The sequence below is a fragment of the Mobula hypostoma genome, chromosome 21 (genome assembly GCF_963921235.1).
Source record: "Mobula hypostoma chromosome 21, sMobHyp1.1, whole genome shotgun sequence".
NCBI lineage: Eukaryota > Metazoa > Chordata > Chondrichthyes > Myliobatiformes > Myliobatidae > Mobula > Mobula hypostoma.
The window spans coordinates 58,428,426-58,446,452 of NC_086117.1; the positions used below are offsets into that span (position 1 = coordinate 58,428,426).

General features: G+C 44.7%; 1 protein-coding gene across 2 annotated transcripts in view; it reads right to left on the minus strand.

Moving 5' to 3' along the window:
- Positions 1-4,328: 4,328 nt before the first annotated feature.
- si:dkey-112e17.1 (uncharacterized) overlaps positions 4,329-18,027 on the minus strand; it is an 89,969-nt gene continuing 76,270 nt past the window's right edge. For both annotated transcript variants that reach the window (XM_063073218.1, XM_063073217.1), the window contains 2 exons: positions 17,371-17,607; positions 4,329-6,325 (listed from right to left, as the gene is read on the minus strand). In XM_063073218.1, the coding sequence (XP_062929288.1) occupies positions 5,765-6,325; positions 17,371-17,607 (798 nt within the window). In that variant the 3' untranslated portion in view covers positions 4,329-5,764. The remainder of the gene's footprint in view (positions 6,326-17,370; positions 17,608-18,027) is intronic.

Consider the following 18,027-nt stretch of genomic DNA (forward strand, 5'->3'; position numbering starts at 1 on the left):
CACAGAGACTCCGTAGACAATCCCTCCATGACTTCCTCCTTTTCTGCAGCCGTGACACTATCTTTGATATCTCCCTTGATTGAATCTAGAACAGGGCTTCCCATCCTTTGTTATGCCATGGACCCCTACCGTTAACGAGGGTTTCAAGGACCCCAGCTTGGGAACACCTGATTTTTAAAAATTTATTCATTGAGATAAAGCATAGAATAGGCCCTTCCGGCTTTTCGAGCCACGCCACCTAGCAATCTGATTTAACCCTAGTCTAATCATGGGACAATTTACAATAACCAATTAACCCATCATGTGAGGAGGAAACTGGAGCACCCAGAGGAAACCCACATGGTCACGTGGAGAACGCATGGACTCCTTACAGCAGAGGTGAGAATGAACCCTGGGTCAGCTGTACTGCAGAGAGTTGTACTAACCACTACACTGCCGTGCCACCAACAACAGCCATGTTCCAGGCTCTCGGGTTTGGTAGCCAAGTCATAGTGGCTCCATCACCTCAGATCCATTACAACCAGACACGTCTTCTCTGTGGATTATTAATCTTCCATCATCTATCCAGGACAGCTGTGAAGGTGGAATTACTGAACATATCAGATTGGGGTTGGGGAGAGGTTAGGGTATCATAATAGAAGGTCTGAATGAGGGGCTGGTGGGGAGGCGGTGAGTGGCAGAATGACTAATGTGTAGTAAAAAGTTCTGGTGCAAAGTCTGAAGGAACCAGTAGGTGAAGGTGGGAGAAACTGATAACCATAAATGAGAATTGTGAAAAAGGGGATGGAGGTAATGCCTGATTTTTATAGGGCTCGTTTTCTGAGGGGCAAATTCTGTAGATGTGAATGCTCGAGTCTCCAAGAAGACCACAAACTTGTAGGGTTTGGAGGCTTGCGTGCCTCGATGATCCAGAGAGCCATGTTGGCTGGAGTCAGGGCTTTATGCTTTCGCCCTTGGTAAGGTCACCCATGCCAAACAGGTGAAGAGTGGTCCATCGGTTCTCCAGGTTCAGGGGTTCAGCTCAGGGCTAACAACCCTGATTGACCAAAAACAGCAATGAAGAGTCCTTCTCTATCTGAGCACAACATCCTGAGTCTCCTCGCAGGACTTGCGTGACTGAGTGGAAGCTGCTGACACAATGAAGGAAGTGCTGAACACTGCCAGAGGTGGACGACCTTCATTGCTGCCCTAAACGCCAGCGGCCTAACAGGGAGTAAGTAAATTAGCAAGAATGCTCATGGAGTCTGGGTGTTTATCTATTTAGAGACACAGTATGGAACAGGCCCTTCTGGCCCAATGAGCCACACCACCCAGCAACACATCCTTAGCCTAATCACATGACAATTTCCAATGATCAATTAACTGGGATGTCAACTGGTACTCTTGATTGGTCAGGCATGAAGGGATACGGAGAGAAGGCAGGAGACTGGGGCTGAGAGGGAAAATGAATCAGCTATGGTGAAATGTCAGAGCTTAGTCGATGGGCTAGATGGCCAAATTCTGCTCCTATACTTTATGGTCTTACGTCTTCGGACTGTGAGAGGAAATCCGTGTGCTCACAGAAAGGGCATGCAAGCTCCTTACAGAGGATGCCGGAATTGAACTCTGAACTCTCAACGCTCTAAGCCATAACAGCGCTGTGCTAACTGCAACACTAACATGGCACACAAACAACATGTTGGTACAGGTCATGCTGCAGCAGCTTTTGGACAGGAGACCCAGGTAGCAGAGCTAATTCGGATACTGATTGACAGGATCGTAAAGTGAGATTTTGGCCGATTAGCCTTCATAAATCAGAGTATTCAGTGCAGGAGATGGGATGCACTGGTGGAACCAAATTTGGAGTATTGTGTGCATTGCCGGTCACCTACCTATAGAAAGATGTAAATAAGATTAAAAGAGTAGAGACAATTTACAAGGATGTTGATGGGACTTGAGGACCTGAGTTATAGGGAAAGTTGAATAGGTTAGGACGTTATTCCTTGGAACATAGATTTGATAGCGGTATGTGAAATTATGAGGTGTATAGATCGGGTAAATGGGGGTGGGGGGGAATGCTGAGTGGTATGGCAGGGCTCAAAGGGCCAGAAGGGCCTGTTTCATGCTGTATCTCAATAAATATGGTAAATAAAAATCTAAACAACAGGAATTCTGCAGATGCTGGAAATTCAAGCAACATACATCAAAGTTGCTGGTGAACGCAGCAGGCCAAGCAGCATCTATAGGAAGAGGCGCGGTCGACGTTTCAGGCGAGAGGTCCACGCTGATTTGACTGTATGTTTCACTGTGTTTCAATGTACATAGAAACATAGAAAATAGGTGCAGGAGTAGGCCATTCGGCCCTTCGAGCCTGCACCGCCATTTATTATGATTATGGCTGATCATCCAACTCAGAACCCCACCCCAGCCTTCCCTCCATACCCCCTGACCCCCATAGCCACAAGGGCCATATCTAACTCCCTCTTAAATATAGCCAATGAACTGGCCTCAACAGTTTCCTGTGGCAGAGAATTCCACAGATTCACCACTCTCTGTGTGAAGAAGTTTTTCCTAATCTCGGTCCTAAAAGGCTTCCCCTCTATCCTCAAACTGTGACCCCTCGTTCTGGACTTCCCCAACATCGGGAACAATCTTCCTGCATCTAGCCTGTCCAATCCCTTTAGGATCTTATACGTTTCAATCAGATCCCCCCTCAATCTTCTAAATTCCAATGAGTACAAGCCCAATTCATCCAGTCTTTCTTCATATGAAAGTCCCGCCATCCCAGGAATCAATCTGGTGAACCTTCTTTGTACTCCCTCTATGGCAAAGATGTCTTTCCTCAGATTAGGGGACCAAAACTGCACACAATACTCCAGGTGTGGTCTCACCAAGGCCTTGTACAACTGCAGTAGTACATCCCTGCTCCTGTACTCGAATCCTCTCGCTATAAATGCCAGCATACCATTCGCCTTTTTCACCACCTGCTGTACCTGCATGCCCACTTTCAATGACTGGTGTATAATGACACCCAGGTCTCGTTACACCTCCCCTTTTCCTAATCGGCCACCATTCAGATAATAATCTGTTTTCCTATTTTTGCCACCAAAGTGGATAACTTCACATTTATCCACATTAAATTGCATCTGCCATGAATTTGCCCACTCACCCAACTTTCCAAGTCACCCTGCAACCTCTTAGCATCCTCCTCACTGCTAACACTGCCACCCAGCTTCGTGTCATCCGCAAACTTGGAGATGCTGCATTTAATTCCCTCATCCAAGTCATTACTATATATTGTAAACAACTGGGGTCCCAGCACTGAGCCTTGCGGTACCCCACTAGTCACTGCCTGCCATTCTGAAAAGGTCCCGTTTATTCCCACTCTTTGCTTCCTGTCTGCTAACCAATTCTCCACCCACACCAATACCTTACCCCCAATACCATGTGCTTTAAGTTTGCACACTAATCTCCTGTGTGGGACCTTGTCAAAAGCCTTTTGAAAATCCAAATATACCACATCCACTGGTTCTCCCCTATCCACTCTACTAGTTACATCCTCAAAAAATTCTATGAGATTCGTCAGACATGATTTTCCTTTCACAAATCCATGCTGACTTTGTCCGATCATTTCACCGCTTTCCAAATGTGCTGTTATCACATCCTTGATAACTGACTCCAGCAGTTTCCCCACCACCGACGTTAGGCTAACCGGTCTATAATTCCCCGGTTTCTCTCTCCCTCCTTTTTTAAAAAGTGGGGTTACATTAGCCACCCTCCAATCCTCAGGAACTAGTCCAGAATCTAACGTGACAAAAAGCTCATCTTCAACTGTGTGAAGAACCAGATTATCATATGAGGAGCATTTAATAGCTCACTGGAATTCAGAAGGATGAAGGGCGACCTCATTGAAACCTATTGAATGTTGAAAAGCCTCAATACAGTGGATGTGGCAAGGTGTTTCCTATGGCGGTGGAGTCTTGGACCAGAGGGCACAGCCTCAGAATAGTGGGACATTCATTTAGAACACAAGATGAGGTGGAATTTCTTTAGCCAGCGAGTGGTGAATTTGTGGAATTTGTTGCCACAGGCGGCTGTGGAGGCCAAGACATATTGGGTGTAGTTAAGGCAGAGGTTGATAGATTCTTGATTGGTCAGGCCATGAAAGGCTGTGGGGAGGGAAGGCAGGAGAATGGGGTTGAGAGGGAAAATGGATCAGCCGTGATGAAATGGCAGAGCAGACTAGATGGTCCAAATGGCCTAATTCTGCTCCAATGTCTTGTGGTCTTATTTGTGTCGTCAATCTGATTATTTCACACTTCAGCCATCAACAAAAGTTTTCACACCATTTTAATTCATTCATGGGAAAAGGAAGAAAGCATTAAAATAGTTAAAGATCTGTAATGAAATTTCAGTGGGAACACATCATTGCAGCGTTTTTCACCTTGCTTATTGTAACACTGTTTGGACGTCCAACTGGTCCAGTACACACTGGATTACCCAGCAGTGTATGCCAACACAAGGGATCGATGTTTCACAATGGAGCACTTTTCAAAGCCTTCCTCAGTCAGTAACCTTTGTCAAGAAACACACATGAAACATTATTTCATCTCTTGGCCACCATCTTATTGGTCCCCAACTGTTTCAAAACTGTAATAGATTATAGTGGATTTTTCTAACCCATTTGAGTTGTACCTTTCTCCTCACCTTCAAGAGGACTAGAATATAAAAGCAAGGATGTAATGTTGAGACTTTATAAAGCACTGGTGAGCCCTCACTTGGCGTATTGTGAGCAGTTTTGGGCCCCCTATCTAAGAAAGGAAGTACTGAATTTGGAGAGGTTTCAAATGAGGTTCACAAATAATGATTCAGGGATTGAAAGGCTTGTCATATGAGGAGCGTTTGATGACTCTGGGCCTCTACTCACTGGAATTCAGTAGATGACCGAAACCAATCACATGTTGAAAGCCTCAATAGAGTAGATGTGGAGAGGATGGTGGGGGAGTCTCAAATCAAAGGACAGCCTCAGAATAGAGGGGCCAAGCTTTAGAAAGGAGATGAGGAGGAATTTCTTTAGCCAGAGAATAGTGAATCTGTGGAGGCCAAGACATTGGGTATATTTAAGGCAGAGGTTGATAGATTCTTGGATTGGTCAGGGCATGAAGGGATATGGGGTGAAGGGATCAGCCACGATGAAATGGTGGAGCAGACTTGATGGGACAAATGGCCTAATTCTGCACCTATATCCTGTAGTCTCATGGCGTTTACTGAAAGAACTACTTGGTGTGTTTTCTGCTTAAATGAACCAATATTAGTGAATTTAACACTATCAATTACTAATTTATACAATTAGCTTAAGCCACAGTATTAACAGTAGTATTGCTTTTCAATAAGACACTGAAGTCATTAAGTGGAGGTTTTGTCTCTAGCTATGAGGCACTTGATCCTTGGGATGTGTTGCCTTTTGTTCTGACGAGCTTCAAAGCAGCCTTGTAGCACAACCAGCTAATTGGCTACCAATAAAAACTGGAGCCTTCTCCCCACAGCACCACTGCCCCAGGGAAACGAATCCTTGTCAACAGCAGCAAGGTAATGCTTTGGACTCCCACTTGCCCACGAGGCTCGCTGTAGGTCAGTGTAGCAACGGCTGGTGACGTGTGAAGTGGGGTTTGCAGCGACTGTGCAGAGTAGTGGTCGTGCACTACGTGCAGAGGTGACGCTTCGTCTCCCGGAAGCACTGGTTGTGCCTCATTGGAACGATGCATGACGTTGGGACTGCATCGATTTAAGATGCCCCGGGGACAGCGTGGGTCAGCCCCTGTCCCTCTGAAGCTGCATTGCTTGTGTTCGGCTTCAGTTCCTCGAAAGGGCCGAAGTTGCCAGATTGGCCGACTGTGTCTGGAGCCCGGACCAGAGGCTCGCGGTCTTCACTTGCCTCCGAAATGACAAAGGCCGGTTTGATCAGGTTTATTCGCTCAGATTCAGGTGCCCGGTGCCTGCTTTTGGCCCCATCAATCTGGAAGCCCCGAATGATGTCATTCGACATGGCGCTCTCCAGCAGGGGCCTGGGGCCCACACCGCGCGGAGCCACCTGCCTTGGCCCGCTGGAGTCGTGTCGGGAGGCACCCAGCCGGGTGCCGAAGCAGGGACTTCCAAACCAGGTCCGCCGTAGATTGGTGGGCGAGGCGAGCTGGCGTTGACTCTGGGCGGATCGGGTGAGGGGGTACGATGCTGCACCCGCTGACGAGTCCGTGCACAGTTGTTCCCAGTCTGCCTCTAACTGCATGTCGGACATAACCTTCCGCTGCTTCTCAGTGCGGTGGTCACTCGGTAGGTTGCCCGGGGTCTGTATATGTAAAAAAATAAGATGAAGTGAAGTAGCTGGAAGAGAGCTTTAGTTACAACATTTACCCTCTTTATTAATTCACAGCTGAATCATCCTAACAACGCTGAATCCGGTGCGGTTTGATTCTGAGGCAACACACTCAGAACCTCACCTGTCTCTGAGGACATCACCCAGAGCCAACATATCGATGCAGCAATAACGGTGGTACGACAGTGGCTATATTTCATTAGGAGCTTGAGGAGATTTGGTATGTCACTAAGACACTGGCAAATCTCCACAGATGCACCACAGAGAGCATTCTAACTGGCTGTATCACTGTCCGGTGTGCGGGGCGATAGGGGTGCGGGAGCCACTTGTGCACAGGATTGGAGTAAGCTGCAGAGTCATATACATTAATGATCTGGATGATGGGGTGGTAAATTGGATGAGTAAGTATGCAGATGATACTAAGATAGGTGGAGTTGTGGATAATGAAGTAGGTTTTCAAAGCTTGCAGAGAGATTTAGACCACTTAGAAGAGTGGGCTGAAAGATGGCAGATGGAGTTTAATGCTGAAAAATGTGAGGTGCTACATTTTGGTAAGACTAATCAAAATAGGACATACATGGTAAATGGTAGAGCATTGAGGAATGCAGTAGAACAGAGGGATCTAGGAATAATGGTGCATAGTTCCCTGAAGGTGGAATCTCATGTGGATAGGGTGGTGAAGAAAGCTTTTGGTATGCTGGCCTTTATAAATCAGAGCATTGAGTATAGGAGTTGAGATGTAATGTTGAAATTGTACAAGGCATTGTAAGGCCAAATTTGGAGTATCGTGTACAGTTCTGGTCACCGAATTATAGGAAAGACATCAATAAAATTGAGAGAGTATAGAGGAGGTTTACTAAAATGTTGCCTGGGTTTCATCACCTAAGTTACAGAGAAAGGTTGAACAAGTTGGGTCTTTATTCTTTGGAGCATAGAAGGTTGAGGGGGGACTTGATAGAGGTATTTAAAATTATGAGGGGGATAGACAGTTGACGTGGATAGGCTTTTTCCATTGAGAGTAGGGGAGATTCAAACAAGAGGACATGAGTTGAGAGTCAAAGGGCAAAAGTTTAGGGGTAACATGAGGGGGAACTTCTTTACTCAGAGAGTGGTGGCTGTGCGGAATGAGCTTCCAGCAGAAGTGGTTGAGGCAGGTTCGATATTGTCATTTAAAGTTAAATTGGTCAGGAAAGGAATGGAGGGTTATGGGCTGAGTGCAGGTCGGCGAGACTAGGTGAGAGTAAGCATTTGGCATGGACTAGAAGGGCCGAGATAGCCTGTTTCCGTGCTGTAATTGTTATACGGTTATATGATTGTAAACTTAGTCAGCTCCATCATGGTCACTAGCCTCCATAGTATCCAGAACACCTTCAAGGAGCGGTGCCTCAGAAAGGCAGCGTACATCATTAAGGACCCCCATCACCCAGGACATGCCCTCTTCTCACTGTTACCATCGGGGGGAGGTACAGAAGCCTGAAGGTGCACACTCAGCAATTCAGGAACAGCTTCCTCCCCTCTGCCATCCGATTTCTGAATGGACATTGAATCATGAACACTACCTCAATACTTTTTAACTTCATATTTTTTGCACTATTTAACATACACATACATACTTACTGTAATTCATAGTTTTATTTTTTTCTCTGTTATTATGCATTGCATTGTACTGCTGCCACAAAGTTAACGAATTTCACAATGTATGCTGGTGATATTAAACCTGATTCTGACACACACAAAATGCTGGAGGAACTCAGCATTTGAGGATCTGAATAGATAGACCATGGCCTCCTCCACTGCAGCAATGAGGCCACGCTGAGGCTGGAGCCACACCTTGTACAGTATTCCATCTGGGTAGCCTCCAACCTGACATCAATTTTTTGAAAGCCTCCCCCCCCGCCTTCACCATTCCTATTTCTGTTTCCTTCTCACACCTTCTCTTCCCACCTGCTTATCACCTCCCTGTGGTGATCCTCTCCCTTTCCTTTCTTCCATGGTCTTTCATCCTCTCCCATACTTCCCCTTCTCTTCAACTCTTTTACCTTTTTCATCCATCACTTCCCAGCTCTTTGCTTCAACCCCTCCTCCCCTCCCGGTTTCACCTTTCACCTGCCACCTTGTACTTCTTCCTCCCCTCCTCCCACCTTCTTACTCTGACTTCTCCTCTTTCCTTCCAGTCCTGATGAAGGGTCTCAGCCCAAAATGTCGAATGCTGAGAGATTAGGTTCATAATTATTGTAGGAAAGGTCCATTCAGGAGTCTTGAAAAGGCATCAAAGAAGCCCTGAAAAAGCATCTCAGCCCAAAACGTCGACTATTTATTCATTTCTATGGCTGCTACCTGACCTGCTGAGTTTCTCCAGCATTGTATGTGTGTTGCTAAAGATTATGGGGAGAAGGCAGGAGTATAGTGTTGAAAGGTAGAAAATAAATCAGCCGTAATCAAATGGCACAGCAGACCCAATGGGGCCCAATGGCATAATTTTCCTCCTACATCTTTATAAATTTGGCTTTGAAGCTATGTGGAAGTTACAAGTTTTTCACAACCTGTCTGCTGCTGTAGTCTTCCCGGGAGTCTGTGTCCCATTCTTGACAAGTGATTGTACTTCAAGAGAAACTTTGTGATGGTAACACAGGTCCATCCTTCTTCTTCACTGCAGGAGCCACCCATTTCCATCTTTAAAAGTTGATGTGATTTTGCTACACGTAATACTCTTCAACCATCAGACTCTTGAACCTGCTGGGTCCCTCTGGCATTTTGAGTGTGTTCTGTTCTCAGTATTATTACTTTGTTCTGTCTGGTACACTCCAACCTGATGGCATGAATATCATTTCTCCTTCCAGTAAACAAAAATTCCACCTCCTCCTCTATTCCCCACTCTGACCTTTTACCTCCTCTCACCTGCCTATTTCTTTCCCCTAGGTCCCCTCCTCCTTCCCTTTCTCCCATGGTCCACTCTCCTCTTCTATCAGATTCTTTCTTCTCCAGCCTTTGACCTTTCCCACCTATCACCTTCAACTAGCCTCTTTCCCTTCCCTCCACCATTTTATTCAGGCATCTTTCCTCTCAGTCCCAATGAAGGATCTCAGCCCGAAACAGCGACTGTTTACTCATTTCTATAGATGCTACCTGACCTGCTGAGTTCCTCCAGTGTGTTGCAAATTTCTTGGTGTTCACCTGGCAGAGAATCTCACCTGGTCCCTCAACACCAGCTCCATAGCCAAGAAAGCCCAGCAGCATCTCTACTTTCTGCGAAGGCTGAGAAAAGTCCATCTCCCACCCCCCATCCTCACCACATTCTACAGAGGTTGTATTGAGAGCATCCTGAGCAGCTGTATCACTGCCTGGTTCAGAAATTGCACCATCTTGGATCGCAAGACCCTGCAGCGGATAGTGAGGTAGCTGAGAAGATCATCGGGGTCTCTCTTCCCACCATCACAGACATTTACACTACCCACTGCACCCGTAAAGCTAACAGTATTGTGAAGGATCCCATGCACCCCTCATACAAACTCTTCTCCCTCCTGCCATCTGGCAATAGGTACCGAAGCATTCGGGCTCTCACGACCAGACTGTGCAGTGGTTTCTTCCCCCAAGCCGTCAGACTCCTTAATACCCAAAGTCTAGACTGACATCTACATCATTTATTATTATATTGTAATTTGTCCTCTACTGTGCCTGTTGTCTTGTTTATTATTTATTGTACTGCCCTGCACTGTTTTGTGCATTTCATGTAGACCTGTGTAGGTCTGTAGTCTAGTGTAGTTTTTGTGTTGTCTTATCTAGTCTAGTGTAGCCTTGTGTTGTCTAATTTAGTCTAGTGTAGTTTTATGTTGTTGCATGTAGCACCATGGTCCTGGAGGAATATTGTTTTGCATTTTACCGTGTACTGTACCAGCAGTTTATGGTCGAAATGACAATAAAAAGTGACTTGACTTGACTTTGGATTTCCAGCATCTGCAGATTTTCTTGTGTCTTATATATTTTTTATTTGGATAATTTGTCTTTTGCACATTGGTTGTTTATCAGACATAGGAGCACAGTTAGGCCATTTGGCCCATCGAGTCTGCTCTGCCATTCCATCATGGCTGATTTATTACCCTCTCAACCCCATTCTCCTGTCTGCTCCCTGTAACCTTTCAGGCCCTGACTAATCAAGAACCTGTCAATCTCTCTGCCTTAAATACACCAAATGACTTGACCTCCACAATTGCTTGTGGCAACAAATTCCACGGATTCACTACCCTCTGGATAAAGAAATTCCTCATCTCTGTTCTAAATGAACGTCCCTCTATTCTGAGGCTGTGTCCTCTGCTCCAAGACTCCCCCACCATAGGAAACATCCTCTTCAAATCCACTTCAAATCCACTCTACTGGGGCCTTTTAACATTTGATAGGTTTCAATGAGATTACAATACAGGGGAAAAATGAGGTACGAAGGTAAGCTAGCCAAGAATATAAAGGAGGATAGTACAAGCTTCTTTAGGTATGTGAAGAGTAAAAAATTAGTTAAGACCAAAGCTGGGCCCTTGAAGACAGAAAGGTTTGAAATTATTATGGGGAACAAGGAAATGGCAGACGAGCTGAACAGGTACTTTGGATCTGTCTTCACTAATGAAGACACAATCTTCCAGATGTAATAGTGGCCAGAGAACCTAGGGTAACAGAGGAACTGAGGAAATTTGCATTAGGCAGAAAATGGTGTTGGGTAAACTGATGGGACTGAAGGCTGATAAATCCCCAGGGCCTGATGGTCCGCATCCCAGGGTACTTAAGGAGGTGGCTCTAGAAATCGTGGACACAATGTTCTATAGATTCAGGATCAGTTCCTGCGGATTGGAGGGTAGCTAATGTTATCCCACTTTTTAAGAAAGGAGGGAGAGAGAAAGCAGGCAATTATAGACCAGTTAGTCTGACATCAGTGATGGGGAAGATACTGGAATCAATTATAAAAGACGTAATAGTGACATATTTGGATAGCAGTGGCAGGATAGGTCCGAGTCAGCATGGATTTACGAAGGGGAAATCATGCTTGACTAATCTTATGGAATTTTTTGAGGATGTAACTATGAAAATGGACATGGGAAAGCCAGTGGATGTAGTGTACCTAGACTTTCAGAAAGCCTTTGATAAGGTCCCACAGAGGAGGTCAGTGGGCAAAATTAGAGCACATGGTATTGGGGGTAGGGTACTGACATGGATAGAAAATTGGTTGGCAGACAGGAAACAAAGAGTAGGGATTAACGAGTCCTTTTCAGAATGGCAGGCAGTGACTAGTGGGGTACCGCAAGGCTTGGTGCTGGGACCGCAGCTATTTACAATATACATCAATGGTTTAGATGAAGAGATTAAAAGTAACATTCGCAAATTTGCAGGTGACACAAAGCTGGGTGGCAGTGTGAAATGTGAGGAGGATGTTATGAGAATGCAGGGTGACTTGGACAGGTTGGGTGAGTGGGCAGATGCAGTTTAATGTGGATAAATGTGAGATTATCCACTTTGGTGGCAAGAACAGGAAGGCAGATTACTATCTGAATGGTGTCAAGTTAGGAAAAGGGGAAGTACAATGAGATCTGGGTGTCCTTGTTCATCAGTCACTGAAAGTAAGCATACAGGTACAGCAGGCAGTGAAGAAAGCTAATGGCATGCTGGCCTTCATAACAAGGGGAATTGAGTACAGGAGCAAAGAGGTCCTTCTGCAGTTGTACAGAGCCCTGGTGAGACCACACCTGGAGTATTGTGTGCAGTTCTGGTCTCCAAATTTGAGGAAGGACATTCTTGCTATGGAGGGAGTGCAGCGTAAGTTCACTGGGTTAATTCCCGGGATGGCGGGACTGTCATATGTTGAAAGATTGGAGCGACTGGGCTTGTTTACACTGGAATTTGGAAGGATTAGAGGGGATCTGATTGAAACATGTAAGATTATTAAGGGATTGGACACGCTAGAGGCAGGAAACATGTTCCTGATGTTGGGGGAGTCCAGAACCAGAGGCCACAGTTTAAGAATAAGGGGTAAACCATTTAGAACAGAGTTGAGGAAATTTTTTTTCACACAGAGGGTTGTAGCTCTGCCTCAGAAGGCAGTGGAGGTCAATTCTCTGGATTCTTTCAAGAAAGAGTTAGATAGAGCTCTTAAAGATAGTGGAGTCAAGGGCTATGGGGAGAAGGCAGGAACAGGGTACTGATTGTGGATGATCAGCCATGATCACAGTGAATGGCAGTGCTGGCTTGAAGGGCCGAATGGCCTTCTCCGCACCTATTGTCTATTGTCTGCTCCTTATGTTTCTGAATTCCAGTGTGTACAGGCCTGGAACCATCAAATGCTCCTCATATGACAACCCTTTCATTCCATGAATCACTTTCGTGATCCCCCTCTCAACCCTCTGCAATGTCAGCACATCATATCATGTGCCGTGTTGTATGACGTGGATGATCATGGTCCCACGACCACGATTGTTCTTGGCAAATTTTTCTACACAGGAGGTTTGCCATTGTCTTCTCCTTGGCAGTGTCTTTGCAAGACAGTTGACCCTAACTTTTATCAACAGAGATTGTCTGCCTGGCATCACTGGTCTCATAACCAGGACTTGTGATATAGGAACAGAATTAGGCCATTTGTCCATCAAGTCTGCTCTGCCATTTCATCATGGCTGATCCATTTCCCACCAGCCCAATTTTCTGCCTTCTCATAACGCTTCTTGCCCTAACTAATCAAGAATCTATCAACCTCTGCCTTATATATATTCACAGCCACCTGTGGCAACTAATTCCACAGATTCACCACTCTCTGGCTAAAGAAACTTCTCATCTTCGTTCTAAATGGACATTCTTCTATTCTGAGGCTGTGCCCTCCGGTCCTATATGCACCAGCTCCTCGTAATACAAGTTTCTCAGATAAGGGGCCTAAAACTGTTCACAATATTCCAAGTGAGGCCTCAACTTTATGTAGTTTTCATAAATGTAATCTTTATTTTCCTGTAAATGTCTGCAAGAAAATTAAACTCAAGGTAGTATAATGAGACATAAAATTGACTAAGATACAGGAGCAGAATCAGGCCATTTGGCCCATCGAGTCTGCTCTGACATTTCATCATGGCTGATCCATTTTTCCTCTCAGCCCCAATCTCTTACCTGCTACCCAAATCCCCTCATGCCCTGACTAATCAAGTTTGTCATTTAACTGTACACATATATATAACATATATACAGTGCCCATAAAAATTATTCCCCCCCCCACCTTGGTAGTTTTCATGCTTTATTGTCTTACAACATTGAATCATAGTGGATTTAATCTGTTTTTGTTTTTGACACTGATTAACAGAAAAGTTCCTTTCGTGTCAAAGTGAAAACAAATTTCCACAAGTTGATCTAAATTTATTACAATTACTAAACACAAAATAATTGATTGCATAATTACTCGCCCCCTTCAAGTTAGTATTTAGTAGATGCACCTTTGACAGTAATTACAGCTTTCAGTCAGTGTGGATAGGTCTCTATCAGCTCTGCGCATCTGGACACTGCAATTTTTCCTCATTCTTTACATAACTGCTCAAGCTCTGTCAGGTTGCCCGGGGATTGAGTCAACAGTCCTTTTCAAGTCCAGCCTCAAATTCTCAATTGCTTTGAGGTCTGAACTCTGACTTAGCCACTCCAGGACATTAACTTAGTTGTTTTTAATCCATTCCTGTGTAGCTTTGGTTTTATGCTTGGGGTCATTTGTCTTGCTGGAAAATGAATCGTCTCCCAAGTTGCAGTTCTCTTGCAGACTGCATCAGGTTTTCCTCCTGGATTTCCCTGTATTTTGCTGCATTCATTTTACCCTCTACCTTCACAAGCCTTCCAGGGCCTGTTGCAGTGAAACATCCCCACAGCATGATGCAGCCGCCACTATGCTGTAGGGTAGGGATGGTGTGTTTTTGATGATGTGCAGTGCTTGGCTTACACCAAACATAGCATTTAGTCTGAAGGCCAAAAAGATAAATTTTGGTTTCATCACACCTTGGAACCTTCTTCCAGCTAACTTCAGAGCCTCCCACATGCCTTCTGGCAAGCTCTAGCCAAGATTTCATGTGAGCTTTTCCCCCAACAGTGGTTTTCTCTTTGCTACTCTCCCATAAAGCTGTGACTGGTGAAGCACCCGGGCAATCTTGTCTTAAATATACAGTGGCATGCAAAAGTTTGGGCACCCCTGGTACCAAAATTTCTGTTACTGTGAATAGCTAAGCCAGTGAAAGATGAACTGATTTCCAAAAGGCATAAAGTTAAAGCTGACACATTTCTTTAATATTTTAAGTAAACTTTTTTATTTCCATCTTTTACAGTTTCAAAATAACAAAAAAGGAAAAAGGCCCAAAGCAAAAGTTTGGGCACCCTGCATGGTCAGTACTTAGTAACACCCCCTTTGGCAAGTATCACAGCTTGTAAACGCTTTCTGTAGCCAGCTAAGAGTCCTTCAATTCTTGTTTGGGGGATTTTCACCCATTCTTCCTTGCAAAAGGCTTCCAGTTCTGTGAGATTCTTGGGCCCTCTTGCATGCACTGCTCTTTTGAGGTCTATCCACAGAATCTCGATGATGTTTAGGTCGGGGGACTGTGAGGGCAATGGCAAAACCTTCAGCTTGTGTCTCATGAGGTAGTCCATCGTGGTTTTTGAGGTGTGTTTAGGATCGTTATCCTGTTGTAGAAGCTATCCTCTTTTCATCTTCAGCTTTTTTACAGACGGTGTGATGTTTGCTTCCAGAATTTGCTGGTATTTAGTTGAATTCATTCTTCCCTCTAACAGTGAAATGTTCCCGGTGCCACTGGCTGCAACACAAGCCCAAAGCATGATCGATCCACCCCTGTGCTTAACAGTTGGAGAGGTGTTCTTTTCATGAAATCCTGCACCCTTTTCTCTCCAAACATACCTTTGCTCATTACCGTCAAAAAGTTCTATTCACAAGGTTCAAAGGAACATCTAAACAAGCCTGATGCATTTTGAAAACAAGTCCTGTGGACTGATGAAGTTAAAATAGAACTTTGTCAGAGTCCTGACAGAGGGTCTCGGCCTGAAATGTCGACTTTACCTCTTCCTATAGATGCTGCCTGGCCTGCTGCGTTCACCCGCATTTTTTGTGTGTGTTGCTTGAATTTCCAGCATCTGCAGATTTCCCCGTGCTTACAGTACTCCAAGTGTGGCCTAACCAGAGTTTTATAGAGCTGCATCATTACCTCACGACTTTTAAACTCTATCCCTCGACTTATGAAGGCTAACACCCCATAAGCTTTCATAACTACCCTATCTACCTGTGAGGCAACTTTCAGGGATCTGTGGACATATGCCCCCAGATCCCTCTGCTTCTCCACACTACCAAGTATCCTGCCATTTACTTTGTACTCTGCCTTGGAGTTTGTCCTTCCAAAGTGTACCACCTCACACTTCTCCGGGTTGAACTCCATCTGCCACTTGTCAGCCCACTTCTGCATCCTATCAATGTCTCTCTGCAATCTTTGACAATCCTCTACACTATCCACAACACCACCAACCTTTGTGTCTGCTGCAAACTTGCCAACCCACCCTTCTACCCCCACATCCAGGTCATTAATAAAAATCATGAAAAGTACAGGTCCCAGAACCTATCCTCGTGAGACCCCACTAGTCACAACCCTCCAATCCAAACGTACTCCCTCCACCACCACCCTCTGCTTTCTGCAGGCAAGCCAATTCTGAATCCACCTGGCCAAAAATGTGTAAAAATGTTAATATAGACATATTTAGCATTTAATATAAAAGCAAGATAAACATTACTTACCTTATGAGACTTCTAACAAATATATTTTGTCTTCTTTTAATTTCTTCCGTTTTCTTAATCACATATTCTTTCTGTAACTCAGACCCAAGCACTAGCTTCAGTTTTCCTTCTATTTCAGTCTGATGTTGTGATTTATACTGTCTATTAAGATCATGTCTCCTATTATGTGAGAAAGTGTTTTCACAAACAATGCACAACGGTTTTCCTGACGGACCCACTATAAATAAGAACTCATTTTCCCACTGTTATTGAATTCACGCATACTATCACTTCCTGCTTTTCTTTTGCACTGTGATGGGTAACTGAATGTAAAAACAAGGTTTAATTTTCGAAAAAGTACAAAACTGCAAATGTCCACAAAGGACCAACAAAGCACAACTCCGTAGCTCACGAGTGTCAATTGTAAACTGACTGGCAAAAACCTGCGACGCACCACTGGTGCAGATGCCCGGCGCCTCAGGATCAAACAAGTATCAAACGTGTATTGTACAGTTATGGAACGACGGCAGAACAAACGTCCTTCTTTCCTAGTTTGACTCATTGAATATTTTCTTTAATTGAAAACAGATTAATGTGAAAGATAACATTCACCAAAAGATGTGCACGAAATAATAAAATCGCTAAAAGTAAGTTTTAGATTTATTTTCAGTAAAACCCATCTCTAGCTCTATGTTACGTGAGCTCCTGTTATAGATTTCTTTTCTACAAATCGGTTTTTGGTTAATACTTTTTGGATGAGTAGGCTTATCACTAGGGTGCAATGCGCCACTTCTAATCATCCAATGCGCCACTTTTGCCACATGCACCATAGGGTGGCCATCCCTGTGGTAGAGTCTTTTTCTGTTGATCAGTGTCAAAAATAGCCAAATTAAATCCTCTGTGATTCAATATCGTCAAATAATAAAACATGAAAACTTCCAAGGGTGGGGGTGAATACTTTTTATAGGCATTGTAACCATATAATGCATATAGATATGAGACAAGGTTTCTTCAAACCAGGGTGTAAAGTTGTACACATAACACACAGATCCCAAAGGTACATTCACTTTGACTTTGACTTCCTCCCTCTACAAGTGCTTTCCAAAAGGATGGAACACACCTGTGCATTTTCTCGAAGTGAGATCATTTACACTGTTTTCCCTCCACTGAATGTACCTGCAATTACCCTCAACAGTGTGAAAACAACCAATTTCTCCAGTGCTCTGTATCCCTCTTGGCTTGATATACTCACACACTTCTCCACCAGCTTAGTAAGTGGTCCTGTTGAAGCCCAGCCATACCAATCTCTCGGCAGTGGCCCCTGAGCATCCCTGGGTTTGTGCGTGTAGCACGTTCGCTGTCTGGAAGGAGAATCCTCTCTGTCATCTCCTGCTCGATCCACCGCTGGGTTCTTCTCTTCAGAAGGTGGGAGATCTGGCACCAGCCAGTCACAGACAGTAGGTGAGCTCGACGAGCTCCTCTTGGAAACCTAGGAATGACAGAGTTGGTCAAAGGCCAGGTAAAATCCCCAAGTGTGCAGAGAGAGGTAGTGGGGCCCACTGGATCAACAGTTAATTGGCTGGAGCAACTTGGCAGATTAGTAGGACAAAAGGAATTGTCAACATTTCAGGTCAATGCTCTAATCATCAGAACACCCACAGACGCTGTTGGACCTGCTCAGTTCTTCCAACAGGTTGCTTATGGCTCCAGATTCCAGCATCTCCAGAATTAGGCCATTCAGCCCATCAAGTCTGCTCTGCCATTTCATCATGACTGAGTTATTATCCTTCTCAATCCCTTTCACACCCCAGTGAATCAAGAACATATCAACCTCTGCTTTAAACATACCCATTGAAATGGCCTCCACAGTCATCCATAGCAATATATTCCACAGATTCAATTTCCTCTG